General features: G+C 33.9%; 1 protein-coding gene across 2 annotated transcripts in view; it reads left to right on the plus strand.

Annotated features, from left to right (window-relative positions):
- The window catches only part of PPP4R4 (protein phosphatase 4 regulatory subunit 4), a 105541-nt gene that overhangs the window by 65450 nt on the left and 24390 nt on the right, over positions 1–15701 (plus strand). For both annotated transcript variants that reach the window (XM_003832814.5, XM_008958243.5), the window contains 8 exons: positions 989–1111; positions 2105–2274; positions 2607–2726; positions 4951–5028; positions 5902–5985; positions 6673–6855; positions 10483–10588; positions 12060–12207. In XM_003832814.5, coding sequence (XP_003832862.3) covers positions 989–1111; positions 2105–2274; positions 2607–2726; positions 4951–5028; positions 5902–5985; positions 6673–6855; positions 10483–10588; positions 12060–12207 — 1012 coding nt within the window. The remainder of the gene's footprint in view (positions 1–988; positions 1112–2104; positions 2275–2606; positions 2727–4950; positions 5029–5901; positions 5986–6672; positions 6856–10482; positions 10589–12059; positions 12208–15701) is intronic.

A 15701-nucleotide genomic window follows, 5' to 3' on the forward strand; every position in this document is an offset into this window, starting at 1 on the left:
AACAGAGCTGAGTAGTTGAGACAGAGCCTGCAAAGCCTAGAATATTTACAAAAAAAGTTTATAGATCCCTGCCTTATACCAGCTATTAAGACAGTGATCACATTGTCTTGTATTTTTTGTGTTTGGCTTTTTTGCTGATTTACATTTCTCAAAATCAGAGACCATTTATTATTCATATTTCTACTTCTACTTAGTTACAAGGCTTGTTCTGTAAGAAATACAGTGTGTTGAATGAATGTCATTTAACAAAAATAGTAGCTATGGCACCGAAATGTAATGATAATAGTAATAATAATACTCATAAGCCTGTTATAGCATTTTATTTAGTATTTCTAGATAATAAAGAAGTGATTCATTTCTGAAATTTAAGAAAACTGTGAGAAATTTGGAGAGCATTTAGAATTGAGACTTAAAAATCACCAGTATGTCAGATACTTGTGACCTAAGCAGATGTACTCAAATAATTGATTCATTTTTTAAAGAAGAGCCATCTAAGAAGTAAAAGTGATGAAATTCAACACATAGAACATATTATAAGCTAATGTAATTTTAGTAAAAAATGAAATGATAAAATGGGCTTAAGCTGTAGCATGGTACGAGATGGGTGTAAAAGAGAATAAGAAAAGTTTCCTTTGCTTACTATTTATCTATTTATGTTAATGGTGTTAGAATTCTTTTAGTTATTCAGACTCAAATCCTCAATCATCTTAGCTTTTTAATTCATAATCACTCTTTATATTCTGTTCCCAATGGCCTGCAGTATGAAGTCCAAACCCCTTAACCTGACATTAAAGTTTTTGATCATTTCAAGCCTCCTCTTACCCCTTTTTCACCACCCACCTCCATCATTGTTGCTTTCAGGTATTTTCTATTACTATGAGGCTAACATAGTAATTTTTCTTTCTGGAATTTGTGTGTGTATTAGTTTCCACATGTGCAATGTGGACGACTGAATTTAAAGTATGTATTATTTTGTTTTGTTTTCCAGATGACAGAAGTCAAACTATACTTCCCTTAGTGAAATCATTTTGTGAAAAATCTTTCAAAGCAGATGAATCAATTCTTATTTCTTTATCTTTCCATTTAGGAAAACTATGTCATGGACTATATGGTATGATATATCCTAAGAATTTTGGGACTGTAGATAATTTTTCCCTTTTTTTTCTACCTCTGTCATTAAACTTTGGCTCTTCAGTTAATTGTAAAGCCTAACTCTTAAGTATATAAAAATCTTATGAGATCTTAGAATTTTGATAGCATCATTTGGAGCACATTTAGGAATGACTTTTTCACCAATAGAACCTATTTGAAAGAACAGTGACAGAATAAAGTAAGCATAGCTCTTTAAATCTCTGAATATTTTATACTTATGTATTATTTGGTATGTGATAATAGAAGCTCAGGCTTATTAACTATTTGTATGTAGTAAGTATACACTTATTAACCATTTATTGAATAATTTATTATATCATTAGAGAAGTTCAGCTTGGGATGTGGAATAATGCCATAACTCTTGGCATTTTGAACACATAGTTCTTAGCTTTCTGTATCGATGTGAGATAGACTGTTTAATAATGAACTCATAACAATATATTATGAGTTTCTAGCTCCTTGAGATAGTTAATGAAGTGGAACCATTCCATGGATTAAAAATATTTTGAATTTATTTGCTGTCTTTCAGATTCAATTTTTAAGCTCCTTCCCTGCAGAGACACATACACACATGCATGTGTCTTTTCTGTCAGCAATTTTAGAACATTTACTATAATAGCAGATGTATAAATAGCCACAATGTTACTATTAGTGACTTTTTAGTGGCCTACAATATGATACATGCTGCAGCAATTAATGCAGCTATAGTTCCTGCGTTATGTAAGTTATACTTTTGAAATTAAAATATTACTGGTATTAACATGAGGTAAAATAATGTGATCTGTTAGATTCCTAACAGATACTCTTTTCATGTTCCTTTTATTTATAAAGTATCTGTAACCATTTATTTAAGTATTTGGCTCCAATTATATTTTTATTGTACTTTGATTTTCCCTTTTTAAATTTTGTTTTCAATTGAAATGTTGAGCATAGTTTTTTACATTTGTTTTAGGAATTTTCACTCCAGATCAGCACTTGAGATTTTTGGAATTTTATAAGAAACTTTGTACATTGGGTTTGCAACAAGAAAATGGACACAATGAAAACCAGATTCCACCCCAAATCCTAGAGCAGGAGAAGAAATATATTTCAGTACGGAAGAACTGTGCTTATAACTTTCCGGTAATAAATATTTATTTATATTTACTGAGAATTTTTATTATAACTTTAAAATATGTACATAGATGGCATTCAAAATATTGCCATTTTTGACACTTGCTGCTTAGCATTATGTCTAGCATACATAGTATGTGCAGAGTAAATATTTGTGAAATTTATATCTCTATGTATAAATCAGAATAATAGACACATATTTGGATCTTCCAAATATGATTTTTAGTTAAATTACAATTCAGAGAACATGATTTCAATTTAAGTGAAACGATTATAATATTAGGTATTGATGCATGTTTTTCTTTCCTTCCCACTCATCTCCTCCCTTCCACCTCCACCAGGCCATGATTGTTTTTGTTGATCCTAAAAACTTCCACATGGAACTCTATTCTACATTCTTCTGCCTTTGCCATGACCCTGAAGTACCAGTCAGATACACTATTGCTATTTGCTTTTATGAAGTAAGTCTGGAGACTTGATATCACTTTACGTTTGTTGTTAATTCTACCTATGTATACTAGGTGATTTTGTGCTTATAGATTATAAGATATAGACTGGATATCTCTTTCATGTTCTAGTCTTAAATCTTGTTTAAAAATTTCCTTAATTTTCTTCTTTTTTAGTATGTTTACTGAATCATTTCCATAAATACATTATATTTGTGTATTCTTTTATTAACCCATTCATTCAGCATATCTATACCAAGTGTTTAAACCAGACATTGTGGTAGATATGGGTGATGCAGATTTTAAAGTAAAATCAGTTTTTATATGCTTTATAATATTTACAGTTAACTTTGCACCTAAACTTAAGCACTTGAGAACCAATAGAAAATTGAGACACATTAATTATTTTTACTACAAAGGGATGGTGTTTCGTGAGCACGGCTTTTAGATTCTGCTATTATGACTATAAAGTAAGAGCAAAAATAAATTGAAACTTTTATGATGAATTTAACTTTTTAACCCTTGAAGTTGAAATTTGGGGCATGTTTCTTGAATGACAGCAAGAAGTGCACGTATGCCGTGGTTGCAATAAATACGGATAAGCTATAACTTTCAACTTCAAAACTGACACATAAAAGCCTCTAGATAAGTGGTACAAGTTCTTATTCTCAGTGAGAATATTTCACCCCCTTCCTTGCACTGTGTTCCTATGTCAGAGCACTTTGATGATCTGCAAGTGTGCAGGATATCCATCCATAGCATCATTATTAATGTTGCTTAGATTTTTTTTTGGCTATTGGGTGATAGTTTTGCTTTTTTAAAAGAACGCTTTTTCTGGTATGAAAATATATATGCATTATACAAAATCCTGGACATCTTCTCTTTAAATTAATTTCAGTGCTGCACAATTATATCATCTTTGTAAAACACACCTGTAGAACTCTGCTTTCGGAGGAGCGGGGATAGTGCAGAAAGCACTGGCCAGCTGAGCAGAATATTCACCTCCAAGATGCATTAAATGGTCACTTAGGCTTGGTTACCATGTCCACATGTACTTGTTAGATCAGTGGTCTCCAGAGAGGGTTGTACAAGTTTGGAGTCTGAGAATGCAGTATTTATGCAATTTTAGACTTTCTATTTTTTTCTCATCAGTTTAGTATTTAATTTTATTTATGTTTTATAGTAGACATAACATAGCACCATATAATTAAACATATGGAAATGTACATATGTATACAAATATGTTTCACTGGTGGAAGTGAGTTTGATAATCATTGATCTTTATTTGCTGGGTGGCTAGTTTCCATATTCTACCATAATCATACCATGTAGGTAGGGTAAGAATGATGTGCCTCTCCATAAAATGAGGGGCTAGTGTAAGTTTTTTTTTTTTTAAGTAATGAAAATCCACTGGTGGATTTAAATTTTTCTAACAGTGTTAATGCTAGAGTCTGATAATTGCTTTTGTATTCTTTGTTCTCATTTTTCAGAATAATAACACTTTGGAAATATTTTCGACAAGTCAAAAACAACCCTGTTAGAGCAAAGAATTTTAAAACACTTTCTTTATCCAGGGACCATTTTTTTTTTCAAATAAAACTTTATTCAAGCCCAGTGTGTTTTAGAAAGAATAAGGTGAAATAGAAACTGGTAAATTCACCATTGTGGGCTCCGAGTTTATAAGGAGGAGACAAAAAAACTACTGTCTACAAGGGGAACTGTATTATTCTGGACTCTCCCAACTCCTCTCATGCTGGTTAAAGTCTTTGATGGGGAAAAGTAAAGTTGGTTTGCTTTCTTAGGAGTTATAACTACCCCGACATCACTGTAGGCCTTCAGTAGAAGTTACCCTTTGGGAAGTTCTGAACTGGTATGAACACTTGTATGCCTAGGATGTCCTTTAAGACCCTGTTGGCTCCTCTAAGACTTTAAAATGTGAACTAGAGGCCCCTGTGGGCTTGTTATTGCTGTTGATGTGAAAGTAATGACTCTGGTAAATCCCATTCTTTTGTATTTCCTCACCCCATGTGTGTCTACACATTCCAGCATGTCACGAGGCAGACTAGAAAGCTGGTTATTTGTGCCACTAATTTTTATAGAATCTAATTTTATATTTGTGGTATAACATGGCTTTATTTTAGAAGAAATATATAACAAGGATGTATTTTTAAAAATTATTATTGTAACCTGTATCTGTCTAGTACTCTCAAATCTGAGAGACTTTATTGCTATATTTTAGGTATCTAAGCTTCTGAATTCTGGAGTATATTTAATACATAAAGAACTAATAACATTATTACAAGATGAATCGCTGGAGGTAATATTTTCTTACTCTTTGATTTTTAATTCTTTTATGTTTGGTCCAAATATACCAATGCCTTTTCTCCCCTTCTTCTTGGAATTGTGTCAACTCTTTCAGCTGACTAGCCCCAGAAGCTTCAAATTGTTGTACCACTATATCATAAACAGGATATTGGGAAGATAGTTTAAAAAATAAGGTTTTAAAATATATTCAGTTTTAAAACTTAGTATATGTATATTTGTTTATTAAGAAAAATTTAGGAAGTGCCAAAAAACAGACAAAAGAATGCCTTTAATTTCAATTACTGTTACTATTTGTTTTCTTTTTCTTTTTTATATGAATATTCTTTTCTATATAAAGGTTTTTATTTTACTCAATTGTAATCATATATCACATTTTATAACTTTTTTCTCTTGCCATTGTGTAGTATTTTACCACTTAATATGTACTTATGAAGACTTTGAAATACTTTATTTTGATGCTATATTTAGATATTCCTTTCACCTAAATGACTGTTAGTTTGCCAAAGCGCAGTTCGTGAATATTTTGATATCACTGAGAATGTTATCCAATTTAAACAACGTTTCGAAAGTTTGGAGGCAGTTTTTGAACATGTTAGTTTTGTAGAAGTAGCTGTCTCAGATTTAGACCATTTGGACAATGTCAAGAGGCAGGTACACTAATCTCTTTTCGAAGGTTGGCCAAGGCAGTTGATCATGTTTCTAAGACTTTTCAGCAAGAAGATGGCAGAGTAAGAAAATACAAATCCTCAAAATGTTATTTGGGGGGGGGAAAAAACCACTACTACTATATAGAAATTGACATGTAGAATTAATCTAGAAAAAACATAGTAATCACTATAACAGTAATCAATATCTCTGTTAAAAGGTACTAGATGCTCTTATAGATCATCTTCCAGAAATCTTGGAACTTATGTCTACTGGTGGAGAAAGCAGTGTTCAAGAAAATAAGGTAAACTTCATCTTTCAGAAACATTCTGAGTTGTGTAAATATTATCCTACTCTACAGGGTGTTTTGAGGCATCAATGAAAGAATGTTTGGAAAACTTGTAAAATAGTGCATGCCACATAGCAGGTGGTCAGTAAAAGCCTATTAGAGTTTGAACAGCTTGAATTTCCTCTATCTTTCTTACATTAATAATTTTAAATTACCATGATTGTTGTCTATTGTCTTTGGAGTTTATGTTCATATTTTCATTTTTCATTAGCATTAATGATTATTCCAAGAATAGCAAATAGGACAAAAGGGTAGAAATTTATTCTTTATTATTATTTTTTAAGCCTCTGTGTAACCTAAGAAAAGGGTAGGATTTAGGAGGTCAAAGCTTGTTGACAGTAATAATATGTAATACATTTTACTGTAGTTGGAAGAGTTGCTATGATAATCTGACAGGAAGAAGAATGAGTTGTAGTTTTTATTTCAAAATTTGGTTCCCAGGAATCATACTTTTTACTTAATGATTTCTTTTAAAAGTGTTTGATTTAACCAGATAATTATCTCCTTGTGACAACTAAGATGTCTCCTAAACTCTGAAATGAGAAGCAGTATTCTCTTCCCCAATGTGTTATAAGACTGAGTAATTTTACTGAGTGCTGCAATTTATTTATAATTGATTTTTTGATGCGTTTCATTTTTCAGTTATCTTCTCTGCCTGACTTGATTCCAGCACTCACAGCTGCTGAACAGCGAGCTGCAGCCTCTTTAAAATGGAGAACTCATGAGAAGCTACTTCAGAAATATGCCTGCCTGCCACATGTCATATCAAGCGATCAGATTTATTACCGTTTCTTACAAAGAATGTTCACAATCATGATGACAAATGTGAGCTCAGTACCTTTCATCTTATTCTTTTGAACTCATGGTTGGTTCTGGAATTACCAAAACTCTTCATATTTTCAAAATAGTAGAACAAACTCAGTTCATTCCATTCTACCTAGGAGGATGTCAGCTTCATAGGTCCAGAGGAGGGGACTCAGGTTTCCCTTTGCTTCCCCACTAGGTCTCCCTCTGAGAATCTTCTCTCTAGCTGGAGAGAGGAACGACTAGGTGGCACTTTCACCTACCCTTTGTTTATATACTGCCAAGAACAGAGTAGACTCACTTCAAACTTGAAATAGTTCTTCTTAAGAGGAAGGTTGACAGGACTCAGTGACCTTGACTGCAAAGGACCTTCTGTTCTGATGTGCACCTCTGATGCATCCACAACCTTAGTGTTTGACCCCAGCTATGCTGTTTTGCCAAGGCACCCCTTAAGCTTCCTGCTATAAGTTTGGTTACTTTTAGAGTGTGGCAATGGAACAGAGAAAGCTTATACAAATACATGGATGCCCTACTATTGATAACCTTATAATTAGTGTTAAAAGAAAAAGACTCCTCCCTCAAAACAAGGTGGCACTCAAGCCTCCCCACAAAGTTAATTGTCGACTTTTTTCACAGAAATTTCCAGGGGGATTATTTAACTCGTAATTCACTGTACATTTAACATGACATCCTATTGCAATTTTTTGAAATATAGAAACATTCCATGGCTCTGTGATCTGGGCACAGAAGGCTTGGGACAAGCCCAACTGGTCAGGCCTGCCTCTGGGGCAGATGCTGAGTTGGGGTAGTGCAAGCTGGGTGGGCCCCACACTCATCTGCTGGGCTGAAAACCCTGGGCTGCATGTGCCTACCTGGTTGTATACCAGTTGTACCACTGCCCTGCCCAGGGATCTCCCATCTTTGACCCACTGCACTGCCAGACTACCAGCAGACATACCTTGCAAGCTCCTCTGAGCTGGAATCAATCCTACTGAAACTATTCAAAAAATTGAGGAGGAAGTGTTCCTGTTTAACTCATTCTACAAAGCCACCATCACCCGGATACCAAAATCTGGCAAAGACACAAGAAAAGAAAACTGCAAGTCAGTATTCCCGACGAACATCGACATAAAAATCCTCAAGAAAATACTAGCAAACCAAATCCAGTAGCACATCAAAAAGTTAATTCACCACAATCAAGTGGGCTTCATTCCTGCAATGTGAGGTTAGTTCAACATAAGCAAATCAATAAATGTTATTTGCCACATAAACAGGATTAAAAGCAAAAATTACATGATCATCTCAATGGATGCAGAAAAGGCTTTTGATAAAGTCCAGTGTCTCTTTGTGTTAAAAACCCTCAGCAAACTAGGCATTGAAGGAACATACCTCAAAATAATAATAGCTGTCTATGACAAACCCACTGCCAACATCAAACTGATTGGGCAAAAGCTGGAAGCCATCCCCTTGAGAATTGGAACAAGACAAGGATGCCCACTCATACCACTCCTATTAAACATAGTACTAGAAGTCCTAGGCAGAGCAATCAGGCAAAAGAAAGAAATTGAAGGCATCCAAATAGGAAAAGAGGAAGTCAAATGATCTCTCTTTGCTGATGATATGATTCTATACCTAGAAAACCCTAAGGATCTTGTCAAAAGGCTCCTAGACCTGACAAACCACTGCAGTAAAGTTTCAGGTTGCAAAACCAGTGTACAAAAATCAGTAGCATTTCTATACACCAATAATGTTCAAGCTGAGAGCCAAATCAAGAATGCAATCCCAATTTTAATGGCCACAAAAAAAATATCCAGTAACACATCTAACCAAGGAGGCGAAAGAGCTCTGCAAGGGGAACTATAAAACACTGCTGAAAGAAATCATAGATGACATAAACAAATGGAAAAACATTCCTTACTCATGGATTAGAAGAATTAATATTGTTAAAATGACCATATTGCCCAAAGCAATCTACAGATTCAACACATTCCTATCAAACTACCAATGTCATTTTTCACAGAATTAAAAAAATTATTTTAAAATTACTCTTGAATAGCCAGCGCAATCTTCAGCTGCTATTTCAGCCCTCTGTTTACCCAGTTTCCTATCAGCCTTTTACCTGTTAGTTGTAGAATCCATTGATGATCCTTGCTTGAATTGGTGATTTCATTATAACTTGAAAAATAATTTTAAAATTCCATCATTTATGCATTTTTAATGGTGGCATTCTGTGAAGAAGTGCATTCCTTTGTCCACATTGGTTATTTGATTACCTTGAGCTACGTTTACTAATGTAAAGACAGGATGAATTCTTAATTTTTTCCCTTGAATTATCAATTTTCAGAGCTAGGAGGTGGCGTAGTAGCTATTTTTAATGGTGACAAGTGCACTTTGTTTTTAATTTTGACTCTCTTTTAGATAAATGTTATTGCAGTTATTTTTTTTGTGCACAAATTGTTACAACTTCTTTAAGCTGGCTCTTGTGTGCTTTTGACTTGATTATATTTATCTTTGACTTCTGGCCCAAAAGAATACCTTATGCCATAAACTATAATATATATTTTATATGAGGTACAAAATATACATATTTTCATATGACTATTATATATGTATTTGAAATTCTATCAGTATATATAAAATGAAAGAAAAGAATAATATGCTTTTATTTAGTTCACCATTTATCAAAAATTCATTTTCCTTAAGTCTAGTCATGTTTCTGCTTATGTATATTTTTTAAATTTTCTTTTCTAAATCTTAGGAAATACCCTCTTTTTACATTCAACAGATTAAAAACCCCACTCAAATTGTACCCGATAGAATGTGAATAGCTCATATAAAATATGAGAGGAGGTAGCAGGCAACACTGTCTCAGCAATGTAAAGTTTCAATTTGAATTTCAAGGATCCCCACTATAATATTTGGGATCTTTAGTAATTCAACATTATATTTGTATGTATATCAAGATAATGAACATGAATTTATACTGGACACAATACGTCTGGTTGAGAGATTTTTCTCTAATATATGGTTTGAACCCAAACCCAGGAAAGATAAATGGCCATATTTATTTAGAATTAAGGTTCTGCCTAGTGGTGTGACAGAAATTGAAAGGACAAAGGGACTTGAAATACTGGTAAGAATGATTGACATGGTGTCCTTTGGATTCTAAATGTCATCTGTATCATAAGAGCTAGAATTAAGCCAGAAGGATTGAAGAGTATACCTGATCACAGGATCTCTAAATTAATATTTCAGTAGTGGCATATTTTTGGTGATGTACCTGACACATGGCATGTTATAGCAAATGTTTGTCAGATGAATGAATGACAAAGTCCAGGGAACAGCTAAAAGAATAGGTGGCAGGGGTGTATTTGATCATGTAAGATGAGATGGCAAGGAAATGAGAGTCAAATCTGGAGGATTTGGACATGACTATGCCAAATTAACTTTGTAATATAATTATTGGTTGATTTGCCTGAGTGATTAACATTAAATTATGAAGATACTTCCAGAAGGATGTAAGTTCAATGAGTTGAGAGGCAGTGAACACTTTAGTTTTGTCAATAACTTAAAATTGATTTGGTGGGGTCAAATTATCTAGACTAGAATTAGCCTAGTGTAACTGTCTGTCTTACTTATTTCTTCAAGAATGTTTTACCTGTCCAAAAGGCGGCTTCACGAACTCTGTGCATTTTTCTGCGTTATAATCGTAAACAAGAACAGAGACATGAGGTCATTCAAAAATTAATTGAACGTAAGTAATCATTGTCTACTATTTTGAAAAAGGAAAGTAAACAAACTAGTTGGCTTTAGTTATGTCTCACTTATGTATCATTTTGCTGTGAATAATTAGGTTACTATTGGGTTTTATAAGATGATTTTTATTTTCTAGAAATCCTTATGGCAAGATTAGATCTGTGATGAATGAAAGTAATAATTACTCTGTTTTCTTTTGTAAATGTCTACACTTTAGAAATTAAAATATATTTACTTATATTGAAAGCCCAGTATCTACCCTGATGAAATAGCATTTGGAACTAAAATATAAATAGAATATCCATGCATCTAATCATTTATTTTATGGTCCTATTTCAATATTCACATAATTAACAGAATCTGGGATTTTTCTTTGAATAGAGTTGATAGTATATTTGAATATTAATTTGATGAGCCTAGTTGGTTTATAATGTCTTAAGAAACTAAGTCAGTTTACAGATGCAAATTTATTTCAATTTGGTAAGAGCTAAAATCAAGGCAAAAACATTTGGTTTATAGTATTGATTCTAGAAATAGTTGCACACACCTATATATACTTAGTGAGTTTGTTAATTATTGTATATTTGCTTTGCCCATAATGTCTTAATACTTTTACCAAACTATATTATCCAGCATAGGCAGGTAATGGGATTTTCTAGTTATTGGAGTTTACCAGTTTAAGTGTGTATCACTACTTTTCAAAAAATTAGAGTACTTTTATAAAATTCCATTTAAGAAAAAATATGCTCAGTATACTTTAATCTTTCTTTTTATAGTCTTATTTTAATTCGGTTTTCATTTTTCAGTGGCAAGAGCTCATGTTTAGAATGTTTTATTTTGAAAGAAGATTCAGTTTGGTTTTATTTTTGAACATTTATGTAAAAAGTAGAAAATTAACCTTTTAAATATTGACCTGAATTATTGTCAGTAATGCTGTTTATATATGACTGTATCTACTTTAGGCATTTTTAAGGAAACAAAGGGAAGAAAACAGTTAATTTGATTATTAAAACACTTAGAAGTTATACAGAGCTGTGTTTGAATTCTAGCTCTGCACCTGCCAGCTGTGTGACTTTAAACTCACTAAATCTTAGTATCCTTATCTTTTAAGAGGAAGAAGTATGTGCATCCCTTGGGCTGCTTTTCAGGGCTAAATGAGATAATATGTGTAAAGTACTTAGCACATAGTGGGTGATAAAAAGTAGTAAATACAGTCATTCCATAGTTAATAAATGCTTATGAAATTGAATGAAATGTTTGACAAAACTGTTTTATGGTTTTTGAGGTGTCATTTTGGGGATTTACAAACCTGAGGTATATAATAATGATATTTTTCTTCTTATGTATTGTATTTGCTAGCCAAATTGTGGGTATGAAGAAACTTCTTATGCATTTTGTGTGTCTAACTTTGTCACTTTAATTTCATGTAGGAAAAATTAACTTAAGATAATTTTTGTTGTTGTTTCTAGAATTGGGCCAAGGAAAAAGTTACTGGAATAGACTTCGATTTTTGGATACCTGTGAATTTATTATAGAGATATTTTCGAAATCATTTTTCTGTAAATATTTCTTTCTACCTGCTATTGAACTGACACATGATCCAGTAGCAAATGTGAGGTATGTTATCAATGAAGGAAAATATTTGAAATTGTATTTATTTTTATCTACTATAGTGAACATATGCAAAATCTTTTCCTTAGCCAATTAAAAACTTAAGTCAAGAATTTACACGTGCTTTGAAATTCTTAGTATTCATAATTGATGGGCATCAGTAAGACTTGGAAGCATACTCTTTCAACACTGTCTCAGATCTTTTGTCTTTACTGGGTTGAGAGCAGTTAGTCAAAGCCAGATTGGTAAGCTTCTTCGGCCATTTGGATATACACATTGAAATGATTAGAAGGTTGAGTAGATGTTATTAATTTATCTACCATTAAAACTAAAGAAAAGACGGTCAGTAGCCTTATCACTTCAAAGTTGTTTGGTGAGCATCTGTTAGTTTTTAGAGGCCCATTTATTCAAAGAAGTAGAACTGCTTCAAAGTCTTCATCTTGTCTTCTATGTTTTGCCTTATATTATTGAAATCCAGTAAAATGTTAATTGCATTTGATTAACTGTTAAGTTGGAAGGAACAGACCTGAAAACGGCTTGCCTGGAAATGGAAAAAAATAATAAATATATTTTGTCCTTATTCTCTCCAAAAGAGCACATCACTTCCTTTTTTTTTACTGTGGTAAAATATGTATAATATAAAATTTACTATTTTAACCATTTATAAGTGTATAGTTCAGTGGCATTAAAGTACATGCACATTATTAAGAGCTATTTTTGTACATTTGATAATAGAATGAAAAGAATGTTAAACCCTCAGCCATTAGATTTCTGTGTTCTAAGTCCTGTGTCTCTATTTTGAACTTGAACTCAGATCTGCAGGAAAGAGAGACATCAGAGTCAGTTGGCCAAAGGCATTCCTGAACAAACTCTAGAACTCCCTGCTGAATTTTCATACATTGGGGCACTTAGTCTTATGCATCTGAAAGATGCGTATGTACCACTTTTATAAACAACTGATGTGAATTTTAGGCAATATGTAAAACATCAAAACTTTTTAATAGGAAGAGTTGGTGAGATAATAAGCTAACTGAGATTAATAGTCTTGATGTTGAGATATATATGAGGATGAATTGTCAAAAGATACTGAAAAGTTCAACCTAAGACTTTTATGAGCATTTTTTAATGGGAACAAATCTAGAAGTTTTTCTTTTGTATTTTAAATGTGAGAAAATACAGAAAGCACAACTGCATTGACTTTAGTTTTTGTTGCATATTTCTTGTGCTTTATAAATGAGAGGTGGGGTATTGCTGACATTTAAAGTGAATTGAAAAGAACCTTTTGGGCTGGGTGTCATGGCTCATGTCTGTAAATCCCAGCACTTTGGGAGGCCGAGGCAGACAGGATCACTTGAGGCCAGGAGTTTGAGACCAGCCTGGCCAACATGGTGAAACCCCATCTCTACTAAAAATACAAAAATGAGCCAGTCGTGGTGGCACATGCCTGCAGTCCCAGCTACTTGGGAGGCTGAGGCAGGAGAATCGTATGATCCTGGGAGGTGGAGGTTGCAGTGAACCTAGATCACACCACTGCACTCCAGCCTAGGTGACAGAGCAAGACTTCGTCTCAAAAAAAGGAACCTTTGGTAATTTCTTTAGATTTTAGCTCTTCCTAAACAACTAATGGGTCCAGCTTTATGAACATTTTGTGAATTAAAATTGTGAATCTATAAAAGCAACTTTCAATGTGATGTATTGTCACTTATCAGGCAGTTGACAAAAATAATTTGAAAGGAAACGAAATCATCTCTACTTTGATCAGTGTAACTAAGAGCATAACATTGACTCTATGAGAAAGAAATCTGCCAATTCAAAAAACCAAATGAAGAGTAATTAAATATTACTCTATTAATTTCAGAGATCTGCAGGGCAGCAGATTATTGTATAACTGTGTGTCTTGGTTCCTACTCTCTTGCCTGGCCAGCTGCCAGCCAAGATATGTGTCCAGCAACACTGTATGCTAACTGGCTTTGGGTATAAAAGCCCTTGCTCAGTGCTTTAGGGATGTGCAGATAGAATGAAAGCCATCACAGGCAAGGGTGGTAGGATCATGTTGGTTAGGAGGACAGTTTCCGGAGCCACACTCCCTGAGCTGAAATTCCAGCTCTATATTAAATGTGTATCTTCAGCCAAGTTACAAAACTTCTGTGTGCATTGATTTCCTTAGTACCTAATTTATAAAGTATTCTGAGGTACAAATAACTGAGATAATATACATAAATTATCTGAAAGGTGTGGGTCCCTAATCTCAAGAATTTGATCATATCATGGGCCCAGGAGTCTCATAGAGATGAATCACTACGATGGCTTGGGTAGCTTCTGCTGAATATCTGTTTTCTAGGCATGCCTTGGGTTATAAAGAATGGAGTGTGCATAGATTGTTAAGTGTTTTTGTTTTTCCTTAAGTTAATGTTTAAAATTTAAATTCACCAAGTTTAGACAATGTCAAGCTGGAAAAAGACTCTTGGTATTCAGAGAAGCCTTTTCCACAGCTGCCAGAAATGAAATAATTTCTTTGGGGGGATGATACTCCTTAATTAGAGAAAGCATTACTAGGTTTAGCTGTATCTGTGGTGAGCTGTGAATGAGATTGAGACCATTGTTGCTATTTACAGTGCTGGAAATTCTACAGGAGGAGCTTCTTTACCCTTTTTGGTTAAATAAAAAGCAAATTTTGTTGTATATGAAGAATCCTCAAGTAAAAATTCAGCTGAGAAAGTGTTCTGGAAACTCTAAAAATGGGATTCAGGTGTCTCAAGGTTGCAATAAAAATAAAAAATAATAATTTGGAGAGCATTCAGATGAATAAATGAATATAGCAGCTATAAAATAGATACCCACCTAGCATCCCTCTCTAAAACAGCCATGGAAAAAGAGTAGACTTTTAGCTTAGCAAAGGAGAGTATTTCCTCTGAAATGCCTCCTCCTGGAAAGGCTTTTTTTTAGGCTCTGGGATTTACTCTCAACTTCCTGGCATTCTTCAACCTCCTTGTTTCTTCCTTTCCAACCCAGTCTAGACTGTGGTAGTGCCTTAGACCACCTTAGACTAGGTCCTTTTATCCTTTTCTTCTCTAACTGTACATATTACTTTGGTGATCTCTCCCATTTCATGGTTTAAATATCATCTCCTTGCTGAAGATTCTTCACTCTATCTCCAGCATTGACATCTACCCTGGACAGCCAACTTATTGAGCCTGTTGCCCACTTGCATTTCCATTGCATATCTGATAGAAATCTCAGACTTAATCTGTACAGAATTAAATCTTCATCTTTCTTATCTGCTTTTCCTCCTTCTGTAGTCTTCTCCATCTCAGGAAATAACCATCACATCTGCTTAGATGAAAACCTTAAATAAATTCTTCTCTCTGTCATTCTACCTCCAATCCCTCAGCACATCCTGCTGCTGGTAAAAGATATTCAGAATCCGGGCTGGGCGCGGTGGCTCCTGCCTGTAATCCCAGCACTTTGGGAGGCCAAGGCAGGCGGATCACGAGTTCAGG

Source organism: Pan paniscus, chromosome 15, assembly GCF_029289425.2.
Source record: "Pan paniscus chromosome 15, NHGRI_mPanPan1-v2.0_pri, whole genome shotgun sequence".
NCBI lineage: Eukaryota > Metazoa > Chordata > Mammalia > Primates > Hominidae > Pan > Pan paniscus.